The 19,088-nt window shown below is 47.7% G+C and overlaps 1 protein-coding gene across 8 annotated transcripts in view; it reads left to right on the forward strand.

Annotated features, from left to right (window-relative positions):
* Positions 1–19,088, forward strand: part of RALGAPA1 (Ral GTPase activating protein catalytic subunit alpha 1) — a 1,128,412-nt gene that overhangs the window by 146,660 nt on the left and 962,664 nt on the right. For 4 of the 8 annotated variants that reach the window (XM_069638431.1, XM_069638437.1, XM_069638433.1 and 1 more), the window contains exons 2-5: positions 4,192–4,302; positions 5,733–5,803; positions 6,710–6,767; positions 14,759–14,802. In XM_069638431.1, coding sequence (XP_069494532.1) covers positions 4,192–4,302; positions 5,733–5,803; positions 6,710–6,767; positions 14,759–14,802 — 284 coding nt within the window. The remainder of the gene's footprint in view (positions 1–4,191; positions 4,303–5,732; positions 5,804–6,709; positions 6,768–14,758; positions 14,803–19,088) is intronic. The other 4 variants (XM_069638432.1, XM_069638438.1, XM_069638436.1 and 1 more) reach the window with 1 other exon arrangement.

Below are 19,088 nucleotides of genomic sequence, written 5' to 3' on the forward strand. Positions count from 1 at the left end.
AACATTTAAATATCTAGGGATCACACTCAATCAATCAAAAATAGAAGCGGACTGGTTGGATAAAATAGAACAGAAAGCCCAAGCACTGGTGCGCCAGGGGTGCATCCTGCACAAAAAATATGGAAAATTCTCATATAAACCGATTATCATGTACTACAGGCAAAAATACATTCCCATAATAACATATGGATCTGACACTATGATGAATGCCGAACATGTAAACTGGGTAAAACTTGAGGCAATATTTTGGCGCAAGATCCTAAATCTTCCTCAATCATACCCCATGCCCAGAATCCGCTACGAGATAGCAACCCAATCCATCGGATCCATGGTACGATGGAAAAGAATGGACATCTATCGGAAAATAATAGCGGATGATATCACTCCTGCAATTCAAATTTTGAAAACCGATCCCTAGGCTTTAAATAACACAATCTTAGAAACCTGGAAAAAATCAATCAACAAAGAAATGGAGAAAGAAGAGATCTCCGAAGAACTTTTAATCAAACGGCCGCAATATGCCAAATTCAAACTTCTCCAGAATGATTGGATTCAAACCATTGATCAGAAAAACAACTACAAACGGACGCTGCACTGCAACGTAGACAATAGAAAACTTCATGAACCGCAGCAATATTTGTCGAACTTTCCTGACCCAAATATCAGAGCAACCTTTCTACGACTTCGGCTAAATATCCTACCAACGAATGATTATTTAGCTGCAACAAAACGAATTCCAAAAGACCAAAATCACTGCCGTTTCTGTAAATGCAAGACGATACCAGAAACCATATTTCATCTCGTGATGGAATGCCCCTCTCTGGCCATCCAACGAAATCAATTTCGGGGATATTTTGACATGGGATCCCAACAAATGACTACAGATAAAAGATGGGCGGCAATTCTTAGCGGAAAGAATAATAAATATATATATACAGTATCTCTCTACCTTCAACATATCCTTGATCTCATGAAAAAGAAATCTCAAAACTCAGCGGAACTCCGCAGCTCCGCTGCCTCTCGACACTGATGTCTATATCTGCAGCTCATTGTCCATTTATTCTTTCTTTCTCTTTGCACGAATCAAAATGATGGAAAAGTTTGATGGAAAAGTTTGAGACCAAACTAAAACATAAAAAAAAAAAAAAAAATAAAAAAAAACAAAATTCAATTCAACAGCGCCATTCATTTTTTCAGGGAACAATTATTTATGATTAGATTGAATCTGTTATCAATGAATGAAATAATCTCATTAAGATTGATTTTCGGGATGTTGATGGCAAACCATGTCACTTCTGTGTGAAGGTGGGCTGACTGGAAACCTCAAAACATCTTCTGTTTTGTCTGAGGTTGACTTCCGAGAGAATTAACTACTTTGGTCCGTTGCTGAAGGAAGTGCCATCACTGGACTCGGAAGGCAGGCGGGCGGGCGCTTCTCTTGAATGGGGAAAGGGTCCCATTGATATTAGTCACAATGGCCTTCATGACCAAAATTCTGCTGCAGGTGAAACGGAAGAGTTAACCCAATGGTCATCGGTGATGCTCGTCGGTAATGTTCATGTACCCACACATTCCTTTTTTTGTTCTTTTAAGATATTCTGCTTGGAGTGCATCTGGCCAGTTGTTTTAATGTCTTGCAAAAGTTGTATTCAATGCAAATATATTTAAAAATTATGAATCAATATGAGTTGTGCTGCAGAACTGCACAATGACCCTGACATTGATCTTTCCAACATTAGAAAAATAAGTCCAGTTTGAATCTAACAGCTCATGATATCCTTGATTTCATCAAGTCCAGTTTATAGGGGCTGGATCCGGTTTAATAGGGGCTGGATCCCGGTTTAGTATTCTCGTGGCGTGAGAATACTAAACCGGGATCCAGCCCCTTTGATTTCTAGTCCCAGGTATCTGTACCTATTACTTGAGGCACATATATTCTACTGAGCAGAAATTTGACCAGATGTCTGGTTTTGGAGAGTAACCATCAGAAGGAGAGCCATTCATTTAGCTCTGCACACACAAGGTGCTTGATACTGAGTATACCAGGAGATTAAGTTTGATGTTCCATCCCATATTAGAAGGGGAACCGTATTGATAACAAGTTGCCTTGAAAACGACCGGTGGTCGAAACACATGTCGGCTGATGCAATAAACTGGACTTGATGAAATCAAGGATATCTTGATCTGTTAGTTTCAATTGGACTTATTTTTCTAATGTTGGAAAGATCAATTTCAGGGTCCTTGCGCAGTTCTGCAGCACAATTCCTATTGATTCATATTTTTAGGAACTGGCTTAAGCAGGGCCAGGCGTGTTGCAGTTGCATCATTGGACCATGAGGGATTGATTTTCTGGGAGACTGCGCACTTGTTACTCCCTTCTCTTCGGTTCTTTCAAAGAAAAAAAAGTACTTAAGTGAAAGGCGGTGTGATGAAAGTGTCCTAAGAATCATTAAAAAGTAGTGACCCTTAACTTTGGGTGTGGGCTGTGGGTGACTCTGAACACCAAACGGCTAATTTCCCTAAACGCGTTCATATCTTCTTAAAGAATTGCTGAACGCAACTCGCACATAAAAAGTAATCAATGCACCCTCAAATAGTCAGTAAGTGGGGTGGGGTGGCGGAGAGAGCCCCGAAAGCACCCTAGCTCGGGAGCCAATTTGTGAGACTGCCGGGACTCTTCCCTGGCAAGCCCTGGCCCACTTAAAGTCCTGGCAGTACTTGGGCAAGCGAAGCTGTGGGGTTTTAGCTGAGAATGTGCAGAAGAAGCAGATCATGCGGAGCTGTCCCTGGTGGTATTAAGCTGACTTTATGAATAAGATAATAATTCTTAGGAATAGCTCATTTATACTACCCCCATCACCTGGGAGTGAGATACCCATGGTAAGAGTGAGAGGCAGCGTGGAAGTGCGAATGTTATGTGTAGGTCTTGATGATGAATCCGACACACTGCTTCGCAGAAGAGCAGCCATAACACCGGCTCTTGCAGCTGCCATTTTCTGTGATTGCTTCGCCACAGGTTCCACCCAAGAGTAAGATGGCTTCACAATGTGCCCGGCCTGATGGATCTATAGTATGGGCATGATGTGAGCTAAGTGTATTCACCCTGTGCATTTGACCGAGAGTAAGATGGCTTCACACAGTGCCCGGCCTGGTGGATCTATATTACGGGCATGGTGTGAGCGAAGTGTATTCACCCTGTGCATTTGCCCAAGAGTAAGATGGCTTCACACAGTGCCTGGCCTGGTGGATCTATAGTACGGGCATGGTGTGAGCTAAGTGTATTCACCCTTTGCATTTGACAGAGAGTAAGATGGCTTCACACTGTGCCCGGCCTGGTGGATGTATAGTAGGGGCATGGTGTGAGCTAAGTGTATTCACCCTGTGCATTTGCCCGAGAGTAAGATGGCTTCACACTGTGCCGGGCGTGGTGGATCTATAGTACGGGCATGGAGTGAGCTAAGAGTATTCACCATGTGCATTTCTACATTTATAACCTCAATGCTTTAAAATGGAACGTACATGCTATATTAGATCAAGGTTAAGTTAAACGAAAATGTGAAACAATAATTATTCATTTGGCACAGGAGGTTAATCTTTATTTCCCCATTTCCTCTTTTCTTATCATCGCACCTCCCTCCTTTCGCCTCCCCCCTCCACTCTCATCCTTCCCATTTTCTCCCTCTGTCCCTTTCCCCTCTTTCCCCGTCCCCTTTTTATCCCTTTTGCTCTTGTACTTCCCCAAAAAAACCTTCTCCTTCCTCTTCTACCTCCTTTTCTTTTTCATCTCGTTTCCGGCCCATCTGCTTGGATCTTATGTCTATTCCTTTTACCATCCCTATGGCCTGTCTGACATCCTGCCGCCTCCTTCTCCATGTTGCTTATATCATCCTCTTGTGCTTGCTCTCCTACCTCCATACCCCTTGTATTTTCCTCTTGTGCTGTCTACTATTGTGCCTCCTCTCCTAACTCCCCCGCGCCCCTTGTATCTTTCTCTGTCCTCTTGCCTGCTCTCCTTCCTTCATTCCCCTTGTATCTTCCTCTTGCACTGTCTGCTCCTTGCCTCCTCTCCTACCTCCATGGCCCTTGTATCTTCATCTCACGCTGTCTGCCCTTTGCCACCTCTCCTACCTTCACGCCCCTTTGCCCCTTGAATCTTCCCTTCCTCTGTGTTGCTATTTCTTCCTTTCCCAGAGAACGCAGAGGCCATTGACCTAAAGCTGTTTTTTGACCAAAACTACTCGCACCTTTATTACGTCTTCTTTGAAAATTTTGTGATAATCGAGTCAAGCCTTAAGCAAAAAGGTAAGAATAGATACTTGTGCATATTCCTGGCGCGTGCTGCATGAGATGTCCACTGATGAAAGCTCGGCCCTGTAGGACATTTCCATGCGCAGGAGTGGCACCCGCGCAGCAAACTCCTGCCCAGAGCATACGGCAACTTAAGGGGCGTAACTTTTGGGTAAATGTAATTTTGTTTCTTTAACAACTCTGACACAGCTTAACCATCTAGTACATGCCAAGGCCACCAGCTGGCCCCCCGCCACCACAGAACTACGGTGAAAGGTCTGAGATACAAGCAGCTCATTAGTGCACAACTTGGACACCGTGTAACCGCCTAGTACATACCAGGGCCACCGACCGGCCCCTCAGCACCACAGAACTACGGTGAAAGGTCTGAGATGCAACCAGCTAATTAGTATACAACTCCACAGTGTAATCGCCTAGTACATGCCAAGGTCACCAACCGGCCCCTCAGCACCACAGAACTACGGTGAAAGGTCTGAGATACAACCAGCTAATTAGTACACAACTCAGCCACAGCGTAACCGCCTAGAACATTTCAGGGCTACAACAAACCTGTAGATAAGCCCTTACCATAGCCAACTTCCGAAATTCAGACCCACATATTAAAAAGGCCCATCACTGCTAAATAATTGTAGACCTGAGGCTCCAACGAAACCTGAATTTTGTTTCTAAGGCAGTTCTGTTCCCCAGTCACTCGCAGGCCTGATGGAGCACTTAATTTAAAGGCGTGGAGCATAGGCGTGTGGCACTGCAGACTGTGTCTGGGGTGCCGGGCGGTGGGGGATAGGCATAGAGCTAGTGTACTGAAGGTACACATTAAAGACATGTAGCTGGAACTGCAAACACTTGTTAGCAGACCAGCATTGGGGACACATGCACCTGGCATGTACCTAGTATGGAAACGCAGGGTTCAGAGACATGTCTGTTGCATGCACAGCAAGGATTACATGCTGCTGTGGGCACTGTGCTGGAACTAGAGGTGTATGCCACACAAACGCAGCTGGTACCTGTGGCACATGATCCAGATGTAGTTACTTGCAAGGCACCTTTTAGAAACCTCTGAGATCCATTAACAGCCGCAGGGATGGGGCCACAGGCACATATTAATGCAACATAACCTGCTACAGGCACAAAGCACACCTTGAGTCCCAGCCGGAATATTGGGGATTAGTAGGTGTTTGGGAGACACTCTGGGCGCATATAAAGACAGATTTAATTCAGAGGGCGTGATTGATAGCTTCTCACTTGTTCATAAGGCAACATTAAACCCATGTCAGTGATTGGCTCGGTGTAGTTTAGCCACGTCTCCGGCTACGCTCTTCTGCGGCCATCATCCTCCGTTGCGCAATTTAAAGCTATTAAAATGACTGCGCTGCGCTGGGCACAATCCGCAGGACACATATCTGTCATGAATTAAATGTCGAAAGACTTCTTCTTGTTGAATTCAGGTCACAAGTCTCAGCGGGAGGAGCTGGATGCCATCCTGTTCATCTTCGAGGTAAGGCCAGAGAAAATGTCCTGTCTCTTTGAGGAGGCATATTTGGTGTGGACGGGGGCTGTGGGGAATTGGGCACCAGGACACCCCACAGTATAACTGAAGGGAAGGTTTATTAGACACATTATTTCCCAAGGCCTACCCTGTTCATTGCATGCCTCCTGAGGACCCCAACATTTACTCATTGGTGCCTGAGAACCCCACTATTGACCCCCTGAGGACCCCATCATTAGCTCAATTGTCCCTGAGGATACCATTATCTCCATTTCCCCCAACCCCCCCCCCCCCCCGGACCTTATCATGGCTCACCGCCCCCCTCTTTGCTCCCCCGGAGCACCAGATCATTAGCTCAATACCCCCCTGAACATCCCATGATTTCCTCAGTACCCCCCTAAGGGCCCCAGTATTAGCTCAATGCCTCAGCGGAGTAACTGTACTGAAATTGTTGGGGGTCGGGGAGAGAGTGGGGACATGCCATCTAAATGAACGGGACCCCTGCCAAAAGAGTGGGACATAATAGTTTGCCACAGAGGTTTGGAGGAGGGACAGATACCCTTGCGCCACCCTAAAATAACACCCATGTAATACCTCCCTGTGGCTTTGTGGGAAGTGTTGAGCTGATCTCTACTGTGGTGGAGACCGTACATTAAATGAATACTCCATTCATCACCATAGCCGCATCCGCCCTCTCTGAATTTGTTTTTGAAAAGCTCTGTGAACTCCCTCTGCTCCACATTCACAAATGCATTAGTCATCCAGGGTTTCCTTTGTTTAAGTTGGTTGCTCTTTTTGATCACATTTCTAAACCTTTCGTCTCTCCTTGACCCCACCCCATTTCCCTGAACATGCCCTTTACCATGTGTAGATTACAGGTTTGTCCCAATGATTTGTTCCCTTTGGCTTTTGCAGAAGATCTTGCAGCTGCTTCCTGAGAGGATCCACCAGCGATGGCAGTACCACAGCATCGGTAAGTGTTGCCGACGCTGGCAGTACCACAGCATCAGTAAGTGTTGCCGGCGTCGATTGCACCACAGAATTGGTAAGTGTTGCCGACGCCGGCAGTATTCTAGCTTCGGTAAGTGTTGCAGATGCCAACACAATGGCCATAGCGGAGACCAGAAAGAGTACCTCAGGGAGTCTCCCAACCCACCCCTCTTTTCTACTTCTGCTGGTTTTGCCCACAGTGGGAACCTATCCATTCTTCTCTCATTGACAGTCAGACTTTCTAGATTCTGGGTAGACCTGTGTTCCAAAGTCACCTTACATGCTTAGAAGCCTTTAATTATTAGAGCTGTGGATGCCATGCTGAATGCGGTCTCTGCTTGGGAACTTGACAGCTTACAATTGATTTCTCATAACCGTGACAGCAGACCTACTGTCTTTGCACTGCTAACCTTGGACTCTGTGGCAGACTTTATTCTCGTTTGAATGAACTTGCCTTTTGGACATTTTTAACCATAACCTGGCCAACGTTGATGCCAAGGGGGCCTGGTTTACCCTGAACTCTTTCGATGACCTAGATGGTAATGTCCCATATGAAAGACGCTAATGGAACAATATTTTGCAAGGTGTTTTAGCTGGACCTTGCACTATAATTGCTCCTGCTGTGACGAATGCTTGGAGTCGTCCCTTCTCCCCTAGGGGGAGCCCCTTCCCTTGAGGTCATGGAGGTGAGGCCGCTACCTGATAGTGCTGCTGGGCGTGGTACTCAGCGGGTGGATCTCATGGGGAGGGTGGTGGCCCCCCGAATGGGACTAGGGACGACTGTCCGGGAAGAACGCGGTAGGCCCAAAACAGAAAAACAAATCCACACCTCACTCCGACCCTATACAGGGTCCCATAATCTCACACACTTCCATGCATGCACTTCTTTAGGATAGATGATTTCACCGCCCCAAAAAGTACTGAGATGAAGCAAAGTTAGGGACTGCCTATGCGTATTATATGCAGAAACTGGGATGATTTCGCCCCTGGAAGGAATAACAATCAAAAGGTCGGCATGAAATAAAAGGATATTTTATTTAATCGCGCTCGTACGCAAGTGTTTCAGAGAGGACGACAACAGGACTTTTGCCAACCACCACTTCCCAACCAATATAAATAGTAACGAAGGACTGCAAAAGAGTGACGACGTCCATATCGGTGCAGGGCTCACTGGCGACTGCAGGTGTGCACAGCATCAAGCGCACAAGATTGGAACTCACCAGCTGGGGGCCGAGGGGGCGATGCTGGCTGTGTCCGCTGTGCGAGAGGCTTGCTGGAGCAGAGCCGCCAAGGAATGAACGCTACCCGAATGCCGCAACAAGTCCTGAATGCTGCAGAGGCTCTGCAAATCGTCTGCTATCTCAGGAAGACCAGGGTACATGGCGAGACCCTCTCCAAGGTAAGGGGCTGCACGGTAGAGCCAGAGGAGAAGCAGGAAAGAATCCGCCTCCTCCTCCTTGTTACAGTACATGGCAGCAACCCGCTGCCCACCAAGGAAGGTTTGAAAACCCCCAACCAAAGAACTGTGAATTCTAGAGGGAAATTTGCTATTTACGGTGGCAGTGATAAGTCCACTGGACGCCAGGGATGGGTCGAGGACCCCATCCACTCCAAGAGGGATAGAAGAGAAAGAGTCCAAGAGAGAAGGACTGTAAAACAGTTACTCATGAAATACTGGTCTGGGACCCACAGCTTTGAGAGGGAAGAAAATGCAACAGACCTCTTCCAAGCACTGTGCAGTTTTGTGAATCGGGTCCTTTACACAAAGCTTAAGAAAGGCAGCAGGAAGGGAGCCATTACCCCTAGTATTTATTAACATTGTGAGAAGCCCGAGAAAGGGAGGCATTCGATTGGCATCAAGGTGTTCGAGTTGGAACTTTACTTTATTAACTGAGACTTTACGCCCGTAGGGCTTCCACAATGGCTCTGGCCCCATTGCTATTTGGAGAGTCAGGAACTCAAAGTGAAACACCCAGTAAACCAAGTCGAGTAATTCACATGGGCCCAAGAATATCTAACTAGACAAGAGGGAACTTTGTGTGCTGCTTTTGAAAGAGACTACAACCCTGGGAAGTAAGTCATCCCTCTGGAATAGTCCCTCCAGAGTTCTGGCACGGTAGTCTTCTTTACAGAAGAATGAAACCATTCTTCTATATTAAGAAGACCCAACAACCCTTAGTTTAGTTGAAAATGTAAGGGAAGGAAATGGGTTTTCACACAGGATAGTGTACTTTTTATTTTACTGGACATTCTGACCGCATTGAGTGGAGGCAGGGAAATCCCTCTTAGAGTTGGGGAGAGTTGGGGTTTTTCCTCCCTTTATTTTCACTAAATAAGCCTTTAACAATCATGCCACCTGTGCGTCAGTCTCCCCCTTCCACACCCTTACACTTGAAGGCCGGTCCCTTTACGCTCACGCCAGAAAGAATACAACCCTCTAGGGGGAAAGGCCGAGAAATTGCTTGCAAGGATAACAATGTTTAATTGTACAAAAAGACAAGGGTGTCAGCAGAGGACTCTGCTGCTCCAGAACGTTCTGCCTGAATGATCATGAACAACACATTATAAGAATCCACAGCGTCACTAATGACGTCACTACATAGGGTCAAAACCCGCACAGCTGATTGGTGAGACCGTACATGCTCCTGCTCCATAGGGGATGCCAGGGTACGATTGTTCCCGTCCCCGCCATGTCTGTTCCCACGTGGGTCAGCTGGGCGCATCTCTCCAAGGACTGAATGTCGGGCTCTTCACATGTTGCTGTTCCAAGGCTACTATTGTACACTAATGCTACTACTGCATCGTTATGTCACGCACCGGGGAGGCTCAGGACTGGTATCAGGCGGGATGCGGAGGAACACAATCGATGCTCTGCCCATATCGCTCCCCAAGGCTTCCACCCTTGTTTTGATCTATAATGTGGCCCTCCCTGTACCTCATACTACAAAGGGTGTATTTAGGGGACGAGGTGACATGATCGTGCATGTTCAGATCTTTTACAGCTATTGGGTTTATTGCTGATGGGCTAGAGTCTCTCACTATCGTAGAATGTAGGGGTTCTAGGTCTGGGTCAGTGATAGGTGCCATTACTCCTGGATGGCTGGTGGGAGTTGGAGGGGGCCTGCAGCTGGCATAGCTGTGGTGAATGAGCTGCGCGGAGCCTGGTACTGTCTCGTGGGCTTGCAGGGCGCATTCAAGTATTTGCAACAGTTTAAGAAACAATTTGAGGGTTCTGTGGGAGTTTAGCAGTGCGGCTCTTCCCTCCATGTTCGAGTCGGTTCACGTCTCTCTACGATTAGGTATGTTATTTCCCCAATATTATGTTTGTGCTGGTTGTCTTAGCACAGCCTTCTCCACCCCAACCCCCCGGCATTTCGCACGGCTACCTGTGGGATTCTCTGATTCTCTGCACTCTAAAGCTCCTAGGAGAGTGGGACAGACTCATTTCCATCCCAACACACTGCACAGTAAGATAAAGATATGTTCTGAAGTGTTCTACTGTACCTTTAACCACCCTACGCCCCTCCTGAGAGTTTAACCTCAGCTGCTCCACCACTGGGAGAGGCAGGTGGGCTTTAGAGAGAGCCTGAACCTCTCTTCTCTAGTTAGATATTCTTGGGCCCACGTGTATTACACTACTTGGTTTACGGGGCGTTTCACTTTGAGTTCCTGACTCTCCAAGTAGCAGTAGGGCCAGGCCTTCACGGCAGCCCTTCAGGTGAAGTGAACTGGTTTAGAGGAATGATAAATACTTTTGATAATCAATAAGATAAAGAGGGTCCACACAGTATATATGCAGAAATATAATTTGTATTCATTGTGTATAGGAATGAACTACAAACTATTCAGGTAAGTACACCGGCAAATAAAAGAAATTGGATGAAAACGCAGAGTGGTCTCACATGGTATGCAGTGATATTATTGAATAGAAAACAACAAATGGATGTTTAAGCTAACTCAAAACATCTATTAAAAAAACACACAAACAATATACATATGTGGTTGGGAATAGTAGTTTTTGGGGGTGGGGAAAAGTATTTTAAAAAAGGGGGGTAATTTTGTTTGTAGATGTTTTGTGTTCGTTCAAAATGTATTCTTTGTTTTATAATTCAATATAATCACATGTAACATCTCACAGGACTATAGAAGATTCCCAAAGTCCACTTGGACTTCCCAGAAGGCACACAACCTTTAGAACCACATTTGCTCCAAGTCCCAGAGTTCAGTTTATTGGCCTCTAGAAAACAGTTCACCAAAGTTATACTATGAAGGTAAGTAAAGGGTCTACCCTTGTGGGCCTGAAACTAGTTGGGACCCATAAAACCTCCAGAAGGGTCGGGGGGACTCAACAGATGTAGTCAAGTTCAAGAGTCTCACTCACCAAATCCTATGATGGGAGTGCGGACCACACTCGCCCGCTGGGAATGTTGCCCGTTTCTGGATGGGCTGCCTCAGCACAGGCTCCCTACAGCTGTGGAAACTCAAACAAACCCCCTGCTCCCCCAGCTGTGTCAGCCGACCCCTAGAGGAGAACCAGAGTAAGAAATGAAGATGTTCCTGTGAAGAGCCTGCAGCGTGGAGTCAGCTGGATGGGCATGATCTGCAGCAGAAGATGGACCTGAGCACCCAGCTGAGGTCACATGGACCCCCTGATGAAGTTCAGGTGAGGAAATGTCACCCCAGCAACTTGAAACCCTAGTCGGGGTCACAGGTTGTGGTTCAAAGTACGAGCAGCAGGATATTCTACTGCAGGACTCCACACACTAGGATGCTACCAATGTCCCACTACACATGATTTATCAAACAAACGTTCAAAGCTGGACAGCTCCACCGCGATTAACAGAGACTGCAGAGTTCGGGTTATGAAATGGCATTTATAACGCCTGTACACAAGTGTTTCTAGGCGTGACAAGACAAGGAGGGGGAAACATAGGAAAGACAAAACAATGATCTTACTAGGCGCTGTGTCATTCAGATCGCACAAGAGCAGGGAAGAGGAAAGGGAGAAGTAGCGTGCCGTGGGGTGGTGGTGGGGGGGGTTGGGTAGAAGTGCAGGTAACTCAAAAGTGCAGCAAGGGTGTGGCTCAGTGCAGGTGATCAAGAAGTGCAGCCATTGTGTGGCTCATAAGTGCAGATAGAAGGACCGGAGGGTTGAAGATAATGACCACAAGTGCTAGGGGAGCCGGGATGCAGTGCAAGGTTCAACTGGACATGCAGGAGCCTGGGCCCAGGTACAGATGGTACCTGGGTGGCCAGTGTGTGGAGCAGTCGGGAATCGGCAGGGGAGAGGAAGAGAAAAAGCAGAACGGAAGAGGAAGGTCTTGAGTTGCTTCCGGAACCAGACATGGTTCTGCTCAAGTTTGAGAGAGGCAGGGAGGCTGTTCCAGAGGGAGGCCCCAGCTGAGGATAGAGATCTGCCCCCAACTCTCTGATTGGAAAAGCATCTGACCCTCACAGAGTTGGAAGCCGATGAGTGGAGAGCTCGAGAGGGGAGATGTTTAGGAAGAGAGCGTTGGAGGTAGTGCGGTCCCAGGCCCCAGAATGCCTTGTGGACAATGCAGAGGGTCTTGAACTTGATCCTTGTTGCCACTGGGAGCCAATGAATAGATTTCAGAGCTGAAGATATACGATCCTGGGCTTGAGGCCAAGGGCAAGTTTCGCAGTCCTGTTCTGGATAAGTTGAAGAGGTCGGGAGTAGAGGCAGGAAGATTTAGTAAGAGGCTGTTGCAGTAGTCCAGCCTAGAGAGGACCAGAGCTCTGGGGACAGTGAGCTTCTGGGGGAAAGTGAGCAAAGGAAGAATACCTCGTAGAGGTGCAGCTGATGGTTTGAATTCTTAGATGCGTCGGAGATGTGAGGAGAGGGTGGAGTCAAAGATGGCCCCAAGGTTCTTAGCCTCACAGGTAGGAGCAGGAAGAGGGCCCAGAGTGGGCGGGCAGCGAGAATAAAGGAGGGAGCTGGTATTCCGATGAGGAGGATCTCCGGGTTACTGGCATTAAGGCAGAGATCATCGACGGCACACCATCCTGGATAGAAGACAGTCTGGAATGAGAGAAGTAGAGGCGGCCGAGGGGAGCCTGAAAAAGAGCTGGGTGTCCTCCGCATAGCACTGAAAGTTGGAGCAATAGGAAGCGATACAGTGGGCAAGAGGTTATGGGGTCAATCGGTACAGGTCAGACCTGAGAGTTGCCTATCCTCAAAAGCATCTCCTGAAGAACGGACCCAGCTGGATTAGAGGAAAGGAGCACCAGACATGGCTTTCTGATTGGGCGATAGGCATACCTTGGTAAAAGGGCTGACATCATCACCCTTTTGATCTGTTGCCTTTTTTCGGTGCTTCAGTATAATATCCCAGCAGCTGACAAAATTCTTGGTGCACTGTGGCAGCTTGTTAAAATCTTAACTGTACAAAGCCCCCCAACCCGAAAAAAGGTCCTCTGTGTATTGAAGAACAGGGTCTGCATGTAAGCAGTCTTTTAGAAAAGTCAACCAGTTTCAAGAATATGCCTTTAAGGCATAAAGTGGGGTCTTAAATGGCATATGGGACCGTAGAATAAGTACAGGGGGACAGAAGGACTGGTTTGTACTTCTATGGTTTTCTTTCAGGAGCTTGATTGTGTCGAGCTGGGTTTCTAGGTGGTTTCTGGTGTCAGATGGGGTTTGAGATGTTGAGCTTGTTCAACGGGATTGCCACTTGGCTGAAATAAGCTTGGGACATCAGGTGAAGTTCCAATCAGCCTGGGTCAAGGATCCAATGGGTCTCAGTGTTTGAAAGTGTAGATTCAGATTGCATTTTGCCATAGGCCACCACACACAAAGCTCCATGGGTATTCTCCCTGGAAAATTCAGGTGGCAAGGGAGGAGAGAAATGAATTCCCGAGGATTCCCAGACCTCAACTCTAGCAGTCATTCCCAGGAAGCCCTGCACTTTCTTTGTGCACTCCTGTGTGGTGCTTGCTATGGCTCATCCCCCATCCAGTCGTATCAAGAGTAACAAAGCACAGTTACCTGGTTACTCAATTTAACAACACTAGACTGGAAAGCGGTTTCCTGTGAAGCAAAATGGCTGTTACATCCGCAGCCATTGTGCTTAAGTGCACCTCAACCAGGACGACTTTCAGTTTACTGACCCAGGGTGACTGGGGGGGTATATTGGTGGTAATCTCCTATTTGAATTCCCAAAGGACCACAAAAGTAGTTGCAGCTCAGGTGAGATGTGTAGGGAACTTAGTGGGTAACACACAGGTCACCATAAAGTTCCATTGAAAAGCAGAGGGGACTCTCATGAGGTATTTCTTCCTTGCACTAGTTGTGGTCCAGTCTTTCTCGCATCTGAACACAGGGCTGAGGAAGCCCCGCCTAGTGTAGTTATTTAGACATCACCTGATGCGACAAGCTGGTATAAGTTATACCTCTGTCCACTCATCCTTCTGGAGTACTCACAGCCGGATATTGGTATGTGCCACAATCCCAGATGGGATATATAGGGTTTCCTATGCAGTCATAAGGAACTAATGGGGGTGAATGTCCTAGTTTGTATAGGTGCGCTCATCTGAGAACTAAATTCAAATGAGCATCCAAGCAACGTATAGTGGATTCCTGGAATGCTGATTTCTTACTGTAATATTTGTTTTGGTCTATTGATTATTCACTTACACATCTCTGTTAATTATGTTTTAGTTGAGCTTCTGTGGTGCATTTTCTTCTTTTGTTAATATATTGATTGTAGGTTTAGGCCTATCGTTCCATTCAGTCCTGTGGGAGTCCTTGCAATGTGTTCGTGTGGTGGTCTCTGCATCTTCATCCTTCTGGCACTGAGATCATTGCCCCGAGGGACCCTGAGACCACCCAGAGCAAACTGGAGGGTGCCAAAGATCCAGTCCAGAGATGGAACTGTGTCTGACCGAGAGCTCCAACACCTCTGCTAGCCAGGACCAGGTGATCGGCATCTCATCAAGTCTCCTCCTTTTTTCCAGGTTCCATTCTGAAGAAGCTGCTTCACACTGGCAACTCCTTGAAGGTGAGGTACATTTCACTGTTTGTTTTCTCAGGGATTATCCTAAATGACAAGTTTGGGAACTATGGTCAGAACACCCTGGTGTAATGCTGGAGTCTGGCTGGGATTGGGAGGGCAGTCTGCACATGCCCAAGATGAGGGAAAGGCAGGGGCATCCTCCAGTGGTGGCATCACCATCAGGCCCTTTGTGTTATTCATTGGTCTCGTATTGGCAGAAGCGGCTTTCCCACCTAACCCCTCCCCTGTTTTAGCAAGTCCTCTATGGCACTCACTGAGCCCCCAAAAACACCAATCCTGTACCTTAAGGTACCCGGATGTCTGTCTCCCGTCCCCCAAATGGACCCATCATGTCCTCACCTGAGTCGGTCGTCGGTGCACCCATTGCAATGGGACCCTCATAGTAGCAGGGCCATTGTTTATTCATAGCTGTTTCTACTCGCCTCATCATCATCCCAAAAGAGTCTTTACACCCATCCTTTTGGATCCTTAGGGTCATCTCTTCCGATCTCGCTCTTGCGCAGTTCGTGGAACCCCTTTTGGGCCCTTTAGGGGCTTGTGTCTTGGTTTACAGAGATCCCAGAGAGGTGTGGCCTGCTGCCACCTGCTCTTGGTAATTTTCTCTAAAGACCTGCATTTGACCATAGATGGACATAGGCACCTCACAAATGCCCCACCACTTCCCCACAGCCCGGGTCGTCTGCTGTTTTGACCTCCGAGGGCTGTTACTATTCGTGTGTGTGTGAGCACCAGAGAGACGTGCGGTTGTTTGGTTGAAGTCATGAGCAGTTTGAACTTTTTCTGTTTCCTTTTACTGGTTCACCAATTATTCCCTAGAGAGCCCCAATTCACTTCCTCAATGTGAATACAGCTGCGTGTTATAAACCCTGCGGGACCTTGCACCTCTCACGGTAGAGCACTCCACACAGAAGATAGTATTTCTGAAGAAGTACCTTACCTGTGTAACTCCCACATAGTGGCAGTCATATTGTATTGCAGTTCCTTGCAACATAATGAGCCTATAGTTGCTCTTGCTTCAGAAACCCTGCAGGGGGGTCTCAGCTCAGCTTGGTTTTCATGAATAAAAGCCTCTGGGTGTGCCCATATGACGATTTGGCTACTCTGTGACCAGGAAGACAGAGGTACAGGTAGCCAGGACAGCAGCTGTGGCCAGTGTGTGAATAGGACCCAATCCACACCCTGACTGGGAAAGTTGCACTGTGGCAACCCCCAATGACTGGATGGCCTTTGTGGCCAGTCAGAAGAAGCACACAGACTCTGAGGATACGTTCTTTGATCGTTTATTAAATTAAGGGTGTAAGGTTAACTTTCCATCTCTATGTGGGTGGTCACTGCCTTTCTTATAAGGTGCTTGTCTGGCAGTCGTGAATGTCCAAAGAAATGTGTTTGTCGTCCAAAACTACCCTAACTGACCCTAGCACTAAAAGTAATTTAATGTATGAGAATGACACTCTTCTCCCAAAGTACTTCTTGTACCACTCTTTAATATACAATTCTCAGTCTCTTGTGACATTTTGGATTGATCTATTCAATTCCCAAAGGGAAAACTTGACTTTCCTTTCTTCACTTGGACTCCCTTTTGTTGTTTTTCTAACATTCGAAACTTCAACTGACCCTTTTGAGGGAATATTATCATCAGGCAGACTCTCCAGGATATTGTGGCACATTGATATTTTATTGAGTCCGATCTATGAAAGTCTTGTCAAAACAGGTTCTTCCAGAACCATCAAGGACCACATCGAAACCCTTGCTCCAGCCCTGGCTGATTTCTGCAATCACTCTTTTGTCACTGGAACTTTCCCCTCCCCTTGAAGCACTCCCTTGCGCACCCCCTCGTTAAGAAGCCCTCTGCCGATCCTTCCTCTCTGGCTAACTATCGTCCGATCTCGATCACTCTTTTTCTGGGCAAACTCTTGGAAAAGCTGACCATCTCCCAGCTTAACCTTCATACTGAATCTGTTGGTTGTCTCCATGACCACCAGTCTGGTTTCAGAGCAGCCAGATGCATGACTGTAAACTTCCTTCTGTCCTCATTCTCCTCAGTCTTCTGTTTTCGACACGGTCAACCATGCCATCCTGCTCAACCGCCTCTGTGATATCCTAGGTCACCGATTAGGCCCTGGCCTGGCTGACCTCCTTTCTCACTGACTGACCCTCTCATGTCCAACTGTGGTCCTTCTTTCTCTTTCTCTCCTCCCCCCCCTGTGGTGTTCCCCAGGGGTCGAACCTCTCTCCCTGGCTGTTCAACCAATATCTGGCACTTTTCGCCCACCGCATCACTGCCCTCTGCTCCAACTTTCAGTGTTATGCTGAGGACACCCAGCTCTCTTTCAGGCTCCCTTCGGCCACCTCTACTCCTTTTCTCATTCCTGACTGTCTGTAATTCAGGAGTGGTGTGCCACTAATGATCTCTGCCTTAATGCCAGTAAGACGGTAATCCTCCTTCGGAACACTCGCTCCCGCCTTTCCACTCTCTCTGGCCGCCCACTGTGGGTCCTCTTCCTGCTCCTACCAGTGAGGCTAAGAACCTTGGGGTCATCTTCGACTCCACTCTCTCCTTCTCTCTTTACATTTCCGACGTTTCTAAGAAGTCAAACTATCAGCTGCACCTCCCCAGCGGTGGTATTCCTTTCCTCACTTTCCCTCTGAACCTCACTGTCTCCAGAGCTCTGGACCTCTCAAGGCTGGACTACTGCAACAGCCTCTTTCTAAATCTTTCTGCCTCTACTCTCTGCCCTCTACAACTCATCCCAAACAGGACTGCGAGACTTGTTCTTGGCCTCAAGCCCAGGGATCGTAACTCTCCAGCTCTTCATTGGCGGCAAGGATCAAGTTCAAGACCCTTTGCATTGTTCACAAGGCTGTCTGGGGCCTGTGACCGCTCTACCTCCAACGCTCTCTTCCTAGACAATTCCCTTCTCGAGCTTATGAGCCACCCGTTGGCTGCACTTTCTGATTACCCGTACTGAGCCACCCTCTAGCTGCACTTTTTGACTACCTGCACTTCCCCTGCTCTCGCTTTTTGCACTTTACCCCTTCCCTGCGCATGCACGATCTGAATGAACTAAGGCCTAGTAAGATCGTTATTGTCCTCCCTCTGTTTCCCCCTTGTTGTCTTGTTGCGCCTAGAAACACTTGTGTACAGGCACGTTTTAAATTCCAGATCATATTTATTGTGGCATTATTGCGGCACATTTTTTACTGGAGGGTGTGCAATTGGCACGTTGAAGGAAAGAGGCAGTGAGGTATCCTGGAGGGTCTGTTTTGACTCTTGGTTAATAACAATTCCAACTTTCTGGAGTCTCTTGCTTTCAGTATCTGGATTATAGGTATAGACCCTCTTTATTACCTATATAATCAGAGATGGACCGTGGTGATGAGGCTGAAATCAATTTTGCCAACTGGTAAATGCCCAGGAGGAGCTCGGCTATGGAGAAAACAATACAGCTGAAAGAAGTCACCTAGTGTGTGGCTTCTCTCTGATTGAATTAGAGTGGTTTTGGGGTACATGAAGGAATCCGGTTATCCTGAACCCTTGGAATTGATTTCCCTTCACTTGTGCAATCTCCACCACTTGGAAAGTGGATGTAGTGTGATACCGTTGAAGGGGCGAAGACAGCTTCCACGTAGAAGTTTGCCCAATGGACTCCCTAAAAGCGTGCCTGAAAGCCCCGCTGAATTAGAACTACAATTAGAAAGCCCTCCTAAAAGTTTGTACCAAACATGAATACACCCACTCCACCAGAGTCTGTCGGAAACGTCCACCGTAGACTGCCCCACTCCCCGTTCTGCCTTCCCTCGCGTCCCCCCCTGCCCAAATCATCCCACCCCCCTTCGCACTCACTACCATTCCCCTCTCCAAACACCAATCCAGAGGGGCACGATGGCGAGCCAACAACCCTAAGACCACTCCTCCCCTGAACACCACCACCGACCAGCCAATGTCAACCAAGCCCGCTCCCCTCATTATCAATGCAAGCACACGATGCCCTGCTTTCATCAACCCCACGCCTTGCCCACAAACCCCCGCCACCTCCCCCCCCGACCGCACCCTTTCCCCTCCCTAAAAACTGCATGCCTAGCCCTAGCAAGAACTGAAGCTGCATCCCTCTATCCCTCTGACCCCCCTCCGTCTCTCACACTCCAATCGCTACAAAGAAACTAAAGAGAAAATGTACCTGGTCCCCCTCAATCTCTCAGCATAACTCACCTCCCCTGTCCCGACCCACTACCTCATTCCCGCAATCACCTCCTTCCCCCATGGCTTCACC

The sequence above is a fragment of the Ambystoma mexicanum genome, chromosome 14 (genome assembly GCF_040938575.1).
Source record: "Ambystoma mexicanum isolate Mex_15411 chromosome 14, UKY_AmexF1_1, whole genome shotgun sequence".
NCBI classification, from domain to species: Eukaryota; Metazoa; Chordata; class Amphibia; order Caudata; family Ambystomatidae; genus Ambystoma; species Ambystoma mexicanum.